The 12,964-nt window shown below is 40.0% G+C and overlaps 1 protein-coding gene across 1 annotated transcript; it reads right to left on the bottom strand.

The window, feature by feature from the left end:
• Positions 1-1,718: 1,718 nt before the first annotated feature.
• Positions 1,719-2,492, bottom strand: LOC148788272 (uncharacterized). The gene has a single exon (XM_088879658.1). It carries the CDS (start codon positions 2,490-2,492, stop codon positions 1,719-1,721), a length of 774 nt encoding a protein of 257 aa, XP_088735784.1.
• Between the last annotated feature and the right edge of the window lie 10,472 nt (positions 2,493-12,964).

Consider the following 12,964-nt stretch of genomic DNA (forward strand, 5'->3'; position numbering starts at 1 on the left):
CCCTCCTCCGAAGATGCAGAGAGGCGCCTTTTCCTTGGCAGATGGCGATGCTTGTGATGCGGGGGCGAGCCACGTGGGAGGTGCTTCGTCCTACTGGAGCCGCACCAGAGGTATCATGAGTGAAGAAGACTTGAGTCAGGTTGCGGACCTCTCAGAGGAGCAGATGGATGAGTTGCTGGCTGAGAACATGGCTCGGGTTTGTGTTGTGTTTTTACCTATCTACTTTGTGTGATTTTGTTGGTTTTGAGTAGTTTATTTTATTTTTTCAGGCTGTGGTTGTGACAACGGCCACTAAAAATCAAAAAGCCGCCCGAATGGCGGAAATGAAGCATTTGGAGGCTGCTTTAGAGCAGCGGGAAGGCGACTTTTCCTGGCTCAAAAAAGAGAGGGATGACGCTTGGGGAATATTGCATCTTGGGAGCGTCAATTTGAGCGCGAGGTCTACAGTGGGAAGAAATTTTTATCCTCGCCCTCCGGTGTTGCTTTTATTGCTAAGACTCAAGGGGAGGCGGTTTAGAAGTTCCAGGAATCGGAGGAGTTCGAGACAATCATAACTGACAAGGAAGCTCCTAATTATGATGACGCAATTCGAAGGTGCCATCGAGTCCTTCGTCAGACCCTTCGCGAGAAAGGCCGAATTGTTGAGGAGGACATTGGACTCCTCGATCCCGAGGTGTCGAGGGGTGAAGAGAAGGTGGTGGAAGTTGCCAACGGTTGAGCGCCCCAAGTCTAGAAGTTTCGTAGTTTTCCATGTGTTTTCTAGGATTTATTATTGGCATGTAATTGGATTTATTATTTACTATGACTTTGATTCCCAGCCTGTAATCGACTTTGATTTGATTGTAGTAATTTACATAATCGACTTTTATTTTGTTTGCATTATACGTTTCTTTGATGAGTTTGCCTTCTTTTACGCAAAGTATTTTGATTGGGTGTTGTCTTAAGGGATGGTTTTGCTCGAGTCCCACAGTTGGATCTCTACCAACTTCATTTAGGGAGGGCAAAATTTTCTGGGACAATGTCGCTAGAGGGTGATCTTTGATGGACTTTCGTTTAGGGGTCCCAGGGTAATTGATGCCTCAAGGGGGCCTCACGAAGATCCATAGTCCCCTTGTTGGAGAGTTTAACTACAACAGAAAAATTAACTTCATTACTTGAGCGTGAATTACAGAGGATTCACAAGGGGTCACCGAGGAGGGACAAAAACATTACACTTCTACTTCGCCCTCTATTACAAAATGTTCAAAAAGTATGTTCCACTCTATCCAGAGAACTTAACAATAATACTTCTTGAGATTTGCGATGTTCCACGTGCGAGGGATGTTCTTTCCATCGAGTTGTTGCAACTTGTAAGCCCCTGCACTCACATCTTTTTCTAATATTTTCGCTAATGGTTCGGCCTCTACCCACTTTGTAAAATAGTCCACTGCTACGATCAGGAACTTTGTTTGCCCTACAGCTTGCGGAAATGGCCCAACTAGGTCCATACCCCACTGATCAAAAGGGCAGGGGCTTTCCAGGGGATGCATCAGCGCTACTGGTTGTTGACTAATGTTTGCATGTTCTTGGCACACCCGGCATTGCCTTACTAACCCGTGCGCATCAGAGAGCATCGTTGGCCAAAAGAAACCCTGCCTGAGGGCTTTTCCTGCTAAGGCTTTTCCTCCGAGGTGGTTTTCGCAAATTCCCTCGTGTATCTCTCGTAGGACATAATTTCCCTATTCAGGAGTTAGGCATTTTAAGAGGGGCAGCAAGAAATCGCGTTTGTAGAATTCTCCATCTATCATGACGAAGTGGGATGCTTTTCCTCTCAAGGCCTTCGCTTCCTTTTGGTTCTCTAGTACGGCTCCACTTGTTAGGAATCTGACGATCTCTTCTTTCCAGGTCGGAGGTGTTAGGTCTGCGCACATGATCTCCTCTTGCTCCTCTATCGCGGCTCTTTCTGAAGAGAGAAAAGTGATTCTCCTGCTTCGGATGGCTGCCATCGAACTTGCTAGTTTAGCCAGTTGGTCAGCCACGGCATTTTTCGTCCTCGACACCTGGACAATAGAGGCTTCTTCAAACTTTTCAAGTAGATCTTTTGCTTTCAACGAATGCTTAGCCATTTTTTCATCTTGAGTCTCAAATGATCCCTGGATCTGGTTAACCACCAATTGTGAGTCGCTATAAATGATAATCTTCATTGCCCCGGCGGCTAAAGCTAACTCACCTCCTGCTAAGAATGCCTCGTATTCTGCTTCATTGTTCGACGAGGGGTATTCCAGTTTTATAGCATACTCGAATTTGTCACCTTCAGGGCTCTCTAGAACTATTCCAGCCCCACTTTCCGTTAACGTTGACGATCCATCGACGTGTAAAGTCCAGGAAGGAGTAGAAATACTTGCTTCATCGTGTGCCAGCTCTACGATGAAGTTGGCTAGCACCTGTGCTTTAATGGCTGGCCTGGGGTGAAATTCGCCAAATTCACTCAACTCTACAACCCACTTGACCATTCTCCCAGAGAGCTCTAGACTCGACAGTATTTGTTTCAAGGGGTGATTCGTCAACACCACCACTTGGTGCGACTGAAAATACAGCCTCAACTTTCTGGCTGCGGTGATTAAAGAGAGGGCTAATTTTTCGATTTGGGAGTACCTGGATTCGGCCCCCTGCAGTATCCTACTAATATAGTACAACGGGTGGTGTTCTCTATTTTCCTGTCGTACCAAAACTGAGCTAACAGCATCTTTAGAAATTGCCAAGTAAAGGTAGAGGGTTTCTCCTGTTTTTGGTTTTGTCAATAGAGGCGGTGAAAACAAATACCTCTTCAGCTCGTCAAATGCTTCTTGGCTAGATTTGTTCCATTCAAACTTTTCTACACCACGAAGTTTCTTGAAGAAATGAAGGCCTTATCTGCAGACCGCGAAATGAATCTATTCAGGGAAGCCAATTTTCCCGCGAGCTTTTGTACCTCTTTGATTGACTTGGGTGGGGGCATGTTCATGATAGCACTGATTTTTTTGGGGTTTGCTTCTATCCCTCTTTCGGAGATCATGTACCCGAGAAAAATTCCCCCCCCCCCCCCCCGCACCCCAAAGGTACACTTAGCGAGATTCAACTTCATGCCAAAAGCTTTCAGGATTTGGAAGCATTCTTCTAGATCCTTGACATGATTCTGTTCTTTAACACTCTTAACCAGCATATCGTTTATGTATATTTCCCAGTTTCGAACAATTTAGTTTTTGAACATGTCGTTAACAAGCCGTTGATATGCTGCTCCTGTATTTTTCAGGCCGAATGGCATGGCATTGTAACAGAAGATCCCTTGGTCTATGACAAAACTTGTTTTCTCTTGATCTTCAGGGGCCAACGAAATTTGATTGTATCCTTGATACGTGTCGAGAAAACTCAACATTTCACATCCAGAGGTGGAGTCAACCAACAGGTCGATCCGTGGGAGGGGGAAGGGATCCATTGGACACGCCTTGTTCAGATTTGTGAAGTCGATGCAAAGGCGCCATTTTCCGTTTGGCTTCGGAACCAAGACGACGTTAGCCAACCACTCTGGATATTCCACCGGGCGTATGTGCTTGGCTTATCCACCTCCATTTTTATCGCTTGACTTCTCTTCAGCCCGAATATCCTTTTCTTTTGCTATACTGGTTTTGCTTCGGGATTTACGTTGAGCTGGTGAGTGATGATGCCGGGTGGGATCCCATAGAAATCCATCATGCTCCATGCAAACACTTCCTCATTTTCAGTTAAAAATCGGGTTAAACTCTCTTCGGTGGACTGACACATCGTCGTGCCTATCTTTAATGTCTTCTCGCCATCTATAGAGAGATGGATCGGCTTCAGCTCTTCCACGGCTTCAACTATTTTCTCCCCACTGGGTGCTCGTACGTACTCTTCCGGGGGATCTGTTGTCTCTCGTCTCCCATCAGTCATATTTCTCTTCATTTTTTCATCGGTCGCTTCATTCATCTTCTCGCGTGATCTTTTAAGTGCATTCGCGTAGCATTCTCTTACCATTCTCTCGTCCCCTACTACTTCCCCCACACCGTCAGGAGTGGGGAATTTCAGCTTCAAGTGGAAAGTAGATGCTATTGCTCGGAAGAGGTTTAGGCTTGGTCTCCCCAAGATGACGTTGTAGGAGGATGGGGCCTTCACTACGAGGAACTTCACTAATTTCGTGGATCTCTTTGGATAAGAACCGAGGGATAATGGTAGCGTCACCTCCCCCACTGGTTGGATCATGTCTCCGCTAAAACCCGTGAGAGGGGTGTTCACCTTCCGAAGTTGTGCGTTATCAATCCCTAATTGGACATATGCCTCGTGGAATATAATATCAGCAGAACTCCCACTATCCACCAAAATTTTCTTGACCCAAAAGTTAGATATCGTGGCGGAGATGACCAGGGTGTCGTTGTTTTGATTCCTCATTGGGTCGAAGTATTGCTGGCCGAATGAAATCTCGTCCTCTTGCTGCGATCCAATGTTATGAACTTGGATAGGGGTTTGCGCATGACTCCCCCTAGCTGCTCGAGCGAGGGCCCTTCTCGCATTGATCGAGTCACCCCCAGCGGGGCCACCCGAAATCACGGCGATAACCCCTACCGTGGGGAGGTTGTCGCCGTTCCCAGTTTGATTGGATGTTGAGTCCCGAGGTTGGGGCTTCGATCCCTGATTGACGTATTCTTTTAAGTATAATCTCTTAATCAACTTTTCTATCTCATTTTTCAAGTGGTGGCACTCCTCCGTCGTGTGCCCTCTGTCTCAGTGGAAACGATAGTATTTGTCGGACTTGAGCCTCTTAGGGTTGTCTTTCATTTTTCTTGGCCATTGATTGATTAGTCCCTTCTGCTTAGCTACAACTAGTATTTCCCCTCTGGGAGCATTCAAAGGGGTATAGTGGGCAAAACTAGCTGGAGGTACATGCTTGCGTTCCTCCTCCTTCTTCGGCTCTTTCTCTTCTTCCCGACCCTTCTATTTGTTGTTGAAGGAAGGATCCATCGCGTTCGACTCCTCAATACGGATGTATTTTTGGGAGCGCACAAGTAAATCCTCCATAGTGCTAGGGGGTTTGCCGGCTATAGACTCCTTGAATCTTCCCGGTTGTAGATTCTATTGGACAATACTAGCTAACAACACTTGATTAACATGGAGAACCTCATGCATTGCATCTACGAACCTTTGCATGAAGTCTCTCAGGGTCTCGGCTTCCCTCTGGCGAATAGTAAATAGATATACCGCCGTTTTCGGGACCTTTTTGTTCATAGAGAAGTGGTGCAAAAAATGTTGAACCAACTGCTCGAGGCTGGAAATAGTTCCAGCGGGCAGTTGGTTAAACCAGGCCAACGCGCGTTTTGAGAGTGTAGTGCGGAAAACCTTATAGTACACGGCGTCACTCAAATCATACCAATCAATCTTGGCATAGAACTTGTCTAGGTGTTCCTGTGGGTCTCCTGTCCCATCATATTACGATAGATTCGACACCTTGAGACCAGTTAGGAGCGCCTCGGCTAGAATATTGGGGGCAAATGGGCATCGTCTTGGAGGTGCCATAGCCAACATCAAGTAGGAATCCTCGGCTCCCCGAGGTGGTAAGAGGGCGGAAGATTCTTGATTATGGAGATTCCGATCTTGAGTTTGTGCAACTTTGGGTCTAAAGATCCGACTGTTTACTTCTTCTCGCCTCTGCTCCTCCTTCTTGGGAGCCGAGGATAGTTCTCGATTTCTGCAAGGGGAAGGAAGGGGCGGGTTCGCTGGTTGTTGTGCCACAAATTGGGCCATGGCTTGAGCCGCAGCTCAAGAAGATGCGTCGCTTATCAAGGCTAGCAAGGCCTCCTATGTCAGCTGAATCATTGGTTTTTGGGGTGGAGCATCCGGGAGGAGTACTCCAGTTGGGGGCACGATCGGAGATTGTTGATGTGATGAGGGGACTTCCCCATTGAGGGGTGCCTGCTCATGCATCAGGGGGGTTACCTCCTGAGGAATTGACTATGCGCCAGGCGAGCTCTGTTCCACTCCGTTTACTTGGGCTTCGCGGATTACGTCTAGATCGTGGACGTCACGGGCTCGAGACCTGGTCTGCATGCTCAGCGTCGAGGTAAATTTTTCCATAGACGGCCTTAATGATGTGGTCGAGGTTAATTTGCTAAAGGATAAAATCGAAATTTTTACCACGACGCAATTGCACACCAGGTGAAATGCAATTTCCGTAAGAGGTGCAGTTTTCAAGAGAATGGTGTCTCAGTCAATGAATAGTAACTTGCATAAAAAACTAATATTTGGTATTTATAGTGGTATTGAAAATTATATGGTTTGATGGGTTGTATATGTTTAAGGTGTGTCTCCTACATATCTAATTACTTTTTTATCCGTATAATTTAATATATTTTTTTACTAATGTATATCATATATATATATATACATAATAGTACTCATTAGTCCTCAATTAATTACTATTTGTTTCTTTTAATTCTTTTTATTGCATGTACAAAGAATTTCTCCAAAACTGAGGCCTATATAAGCAAGGTCTGATAGCTATAATACATGGACATGGGTAAGCGATACGGGCACAAAAAATTTCAAAATTTTAGGATATATACGACATGCATTGTACTGACACGGCTTATAATAGATATATTATTTTTATAAAATAAAATATGCAATATAACAAATATTAAAATATATAACACCATGAAAAAAAGATTAAAATCTAACATTAAAATAAAACATAAAATAAATATATCTTATATTTAAGTTCTTAATAAAAATATATGGCTTCAGAAATGTACATAATTAATTCATTTTTAAAAAGTAAACAACTATCAATATTCAATTAATTAAAGTACGTAACCAAAAAATTTTAATAATTCAAATTAGTAAAATTATTATGATCATATCGAGATTTTTCAGAAATTGCATATATATATATATATATATATATATAGATGACCCTGACCCGGCTACCTATACTTATTCTAAAACCCTAGCCCTTTTCCCCCCATTTCCTCTTGCACCGTTGTGAGGATTGCTTCTCCCTCTCTCTCTCTCTCTCGTTCTTCGCCACCTTATTCCGATGACATTAGAAATATGCCACCGCCTCTTGATTCTCACTCCCTCTTCCATATCTCTCATCTATAAAGCCATCCATGGCTTTTGATCTCTGATTAACCGAACAAAATATCCCTCTCTCACTCTATAATCGTTCTCAGTTTTTAGTGAACTGTTTCTGCAAAATAAACCTTAGTAGTTCTTGTGTAGGTCTTGGTGACTGAAGTTCTTTGTGACTATTGTTGGGTTTCCGAGCAACCGTGAGAGCTGTCGGCCTTTGATGGCTGAGGTCTTGCTCTCCTATTTATTGGCTCACTGAAGCGATCTATTGGATTCTTCAGTTTTCTGGCATATTATTATCATTTCTATCTTTGTATATTTATTCCGTAATTTGTTTATGAAATTATTGTATAAGGGTTTGAAAATCAATCATTATCTCTGTAATAGTTTTTTAGTGCTCATCAACTTTGGGGATAAATTTCTGACGGTTGTATCAGAGCTTGGTCTCTAATCTCTAGCCTTGGTGGTGGTAACCTCTAAACCCCTCCTCTTTAATTTTTTGTAATTTTTTACTGTTGATACTTTGTGCTTATATCTGTTGAAATTGCTATATCTCTCTGATTATTTTTCTATTGAAATCTACTGAAATTTCTATTTTCTAATTTGTGTGAAATTTCTGAAAATCATTATCTCCGAAAATTGTGAGAAATATTTTTGAAATTGTTTTTTGCTTAGTATAAAAAAATTGTTAATAATTTTTCTCAGTGCAAGATTCCTGTTTTGTTCAAATATATCCTTGAGGATTTAGTTGACTGTTGAAGAGTATTGTTGATAACATTATCATTATTTTGTTTGGTGCAAAATATCTTTGCAAAATAGTATTCTACTAAGTGCATCTGTTAATTGATTACATACTTTTAAAATTTTATTATAAAAACTGAGGCTTAATTCCCCGCTAATTCCTCACCTGACCGGACCCTTGAGGTCGTCTGGTATCTAATCGAGATTTGGCCTAAGAATCCTTGGTTATTCAATGTAAAATCATAAATTATGATTCATTGATTTTTTTGTGAATGGTTGATTTTTCTGTTAATATAATATTTTTGCTGTATATTTCTATCTATGTAAAATGGCTTGTTATAATTTACAATCTTTCAATGGTAAAATTGATTTTTCAATTTGGCAATAAAAAATGAAGGGAATTTTAACACAACAAAAGTTTTTAAAGCAATAGACGGGAAATATGTAGAAAATATTTCAGAAGAGAAGAAAATTGAAAATGATGAGTATGCTTATTCTTCAATAATATTAAATCTTTTTGACACTGTTTTGAGAAAAGTTGGAAAATAAAATAATACAAAAGATTTATGGAATAAATTGGAAGAATTGTATACTGAAACATCATTGCCTAGTAAATTGTTTTTATCTTGAGAAAGTTTTTAGAAACAAATTGGATTTATCTAAAAATATTGAGAAAAATCTTGATGATTTTACAAAACTAATTCAGGAAATTAAGTTGATTGGAGATAAAAATATTCATGACTATTCTCTAATAGTTTTATTAAATGCAATTTCATAAGCACATAGTGAAGTTAAATATGCAATTAAATATGGAAGGGACAATAGAAATTTAGAAACTGTGATAGTGGTTTAAAGAGCAAAGAAATAGATTTGAATACTAACAAACCTAGTCAGGACCAATATATAATTAATTTTGTTAAAGGAAGAACAAAATATAAAAATTCTTTTCATAAAAGACATAGTAAAGAAAAATAATAAAAGCCACAGTGGTTCTGAATCACGTGATGATGAGAAGGGAACTAGGGATAAAAAATATAAAGATAGGAGGTACTACAATTGTGGTAAAAAGGGTCATTTTATAAAAAATTGTAAAATGCCAAAAAGATATAATAAAAATAAAGAAGAAGTGAATGTAGCATTTGAGGAAACTTCTGAAAAGAATTAACGGTGTATTGATTTTGTATCAAACCATAATTTTTCCGTTTTGTGACTGCTATGTGTAATTTTATGCTAACCAACTACATGGGTTATTAAGTGGTTTGTGGGCATCTATTGTGACGTCAAAAATAGATACATGCACCGAAAACGAATATTACCATGTTCCTCGGGATGATATTTCCTAAATAAAATATTTTTGAATGGTTCTCAAAACCGTCAATCTAATTGATTTTTTTGTTTACCTATTACAACACAATGAGCTTGGATTGTTGTTTCGAACTTGGGCTGATGCACGCTAAATCTTAAGAAACGAGACCTACAAAACAACACGTTAGCACTCCGATGCCCAAGTTTGTACTAGATTTAAGAAGAGATAATCGAGAAAATAAAACAAAAAAGAGATTGAAATATAAAGATCGAATCATGCTAGAAAATATGTTTATCCTGCAAAAGAATGCTCAAGCGAGGGTTAATAAGACTACTTGAACGTTTGGAAGGTTTTCCCTACCTGGGGACCAAACCTGTAATTATAGAGTGATGCGCCCATGCGATTGCGGTCTGTAGATCTTCCTTCACTTTCGGAGAAAGAGGATAAGGGTGGTTTAAATAAACTAATCCTGCCTTAATCTTCTATTAGGGTCGTTTTTCACTGCTTATCTTCAGGTTGGGGGAGACCCTCCATCAGTAAGGACTCTTAACTGCTAAGGAGTCTAAGGCTCTAGGGAGACCTTTCCTGAAATGTGTCTTCCCAACTGATAGGGAAGCGCACTTGGAAAGCCAAGTGTATGCGACGTGGGGATGGCTGGGTGTGGACCATGGGTTAATCATCCTTATTGGACCATACTTCTAGGCTGAATTCAAGGACACCTTAGACTCCTACCCTCCTTCATAGGCCGTTAAGCCTTCTAGGCCGTTGGCATTCAGGTACTGGTCATCCTTGATTCCTTTTTATACTTCTTGGGCTGAGATTTATTTGGACTGTACACATAAGTCATTCCCCCCCACTCTATAAGTCACCTCCAACTTTTAAATAGAAACGGGAATGCGTCTTTACTTATTTTTACATCGCACTTGTAAAGAATTAGTTATGGTAGTTATTCAGCTAAGTGATATGTACATATAGACAAGAACAGTTGTCTTCTTCGCTGTGAAGAAAACAAGAATCACTTTGTAACAATTCTCTTTGCAAACATCTCTCTGTAATTGTGAATTCATCAATGGAAGTCTTGACTTTCTTTGTGCACGTTGTCGTCATTTTTACATGATATCAGAGCCATCAATGATGGTCCAACTACCTGTCCTGGAGCATATCAGTTAAAAATAGCACTAGGTGCCAAGATGAAACTAAGTTTCATCAATGGAGAAGGCATTGAACCAACAGAGAATGGAAAATAATTAGAGCAGTGGATTAGAGCAGACTATATGGTAACCTCTTGGATTCTTAATCTATATCCAAGGACATTGTAGAAAGTTTTCTATACACATCTACATCTAGAGAATTGTGGATTGAACATGAAATTAAAACGGTTGTGGGATGAATTGGCATGTATTACACCCACAACTCAATGTACTTGTGGTGAATCTAAGAAAACAACAAATACTAAAATGGGGGATCAATTGATGCAGTTTTTAATGGGCTTACATGATGGCTATGATCATGTAAGGAATCAAATACTTATGATGGATCCACTTCCTAACACTAGCAGGGCCTATTCTATGGTTTTGAGGATTGAAAAACAAAAGGAAGTAAACTCACGACATTGTTATACAAGTCTCTATGAGACCAGAAATTCAAAGAAATTACAAGAGAAATCAAATATGCAATGAATGTGGTAAATTTGCACATCTGAAGGAGGCATGCTTCGAAATTCTGGGTATCCGAATTGGTAAACGACACTAATTGAGCAAAGAAAGAAAACAGGGCCTGCAACAAATAAAGTTGCAGCAGCCACTACACTTGAGGAATCAGTGCATAGTGTGGTTGATGGAAGATCCATGACAGAGATTATAAGGTCTGAGCTTCATAGATACTTTGGAGGGATGGAATAAAATATACCAACCTCTTCAAACGAGGACAATACAGAATTTTTAGGTAAGTATTCTAGAAACACAGTCTTAGATAATTTATTTGTTGATGCCTGGATTTTAGACAGTGGAGCAACCACTCACATATGCAATGATTCTTCACTCCTTGATGAAGTTAAAACTAGTATTCCTAATACTTATATTCACTTAGCAGATGGCACCAAACACACTATAAAATGCACAAGTAACTTTATCTGATTAAATCAGTTTGGACAATGTTCTGTTGCTACCTGACTTGAAATTTTAAGTTGTTGTCCATTAGTAAATTATGCAATGGCTCATCTATCAGATTCAAATTTTCCAAATCTTATTGTGTGATGCAGGACCACAAGACTAATAGACCTAACGAAATACTAAGAAGATCTTTCAGCTTAAAGGTTAGACCAGTAAAGTTCCAAGACTTTATATGTTCTAGTAGTCTTAATTCTTCAGACTTGCCTACAATCATCCATAGCCACTCAATGCATACATGCTTACTCACAGCTTCCCAGCTTCCCCAAAAGCCTAGAACTTATGCTCAAGCAGCCAACAAAAGAGAATGTAGAGAAGCAATGGCTGAGAACTTAAGGCACTTGAAGGAAATCAAACATGGGAAATAACTAAACTTCCTCACAACAAAAGAACTCTAGGCAGCAAATGAATTTTTAAGATCAAGGTCAAACCGAATGGCTGTAACAACGAAAGTTCTTATCGTTGTTGCTGCTAAATTAAAATGGCATTTACACCAATTAGATATAAATAATGCATTCTTGCATGTAACCTTAGATGAAGAAATATATATGAAGCCACCTGAAGGATATAATGTCCCTGAAGGGCATGTTTGCAAACTAAAAAGATCTCTGTATGGCTTAAAACAAGCCTCAAGACAATGAAACTTAGAATTTACAATAAAATTGAAAAAAATTGGTTTCATTCAGTCAAAACATGATCATTCTTTATTTACTAAACTAAAACCTGTAGGATTTTTTTGTTTGCTTGTATATATGGATGATGTCTTGATTGAAGGTACATCAAAGCAAGTACTTAAAGAAATTAAGCAATACCTAGACAGGCTTTTCACTAGTAAAGACCTTGGACCAGCAAGGTTCTTCCTTGGTCTGGAAATTGCAAGGTCTAGTGAAGGAATTACAATCACTCAAACAAAATATATAAGAGAAATTGTGACACATGAAGGACTTATGCAGGCTAAAGCCACTTCAACCCCTCTGCCAACAGGTTTTAAACTCACAGTTTTTTAAGAAGAACAAATGTCAAATCCTGAATCCTATAGAAGGCTTCTGGGCAGACTATTATACTTAGGGTTCCCTCTGCCTGATATTTGCTATAACACTCAACAACTTAGCCAGTTCATGCAACACCCTTGCAAGGCACATTGGAACACAACACTTTATCTTGTGAGATATCTTAAAGGTACTATGAACAGGGGATTGTATTTTCCTTCAGAAGCAGATTTCAATATCACTGCACTTTGTCATGCAGATTGGGCTACATGCAAGGACACTAGAAGGTCCTTGAGAGGATATTGTGTGTTCCTTGGAGAAAGTTTGATATCATGGAAGACGAAGAAACAGACCACCGTGGCTCACTCTAGTGCTGAAGCAGAATATCGAAGTATGGGATCAACTACTTGTGAGTTTATATGGATATACAACCTTCTTGCAGACTTACAGATGACAGGCTTACTCTAATTCCATTCTTTTGCGATAGTCAAGCAGCCCTTTACATTGTAGCTAGTCTTGTCTTCCTTGAGAGAACAAAATACCTTGAAATAGATTGCCATTTAGTATGAGATAAGTACAAAGAACGATTCCTTGCACCTAAACACATTCCTACCAAACATCAACCTACTTATGTTTTTACCAAAGCTTTACCAAGACCTCAA

This window comes from Sesamum indicum, linkage group LG4 (assembly GCF_026168435.1).
Source record: "Sesamum indicum cultivar Baizhima isolate 11 linkage group LG4, ASM2616843v1, whole genome shotgun sequence".
In the NCBI taxonomy this organism is placed as follows: Eukaryota; Viridiplantae; Streptophyta; class Magnoliopsida; order Lamiales; family Pedaliaceae; genus Sesamum; species Sesamum indicum.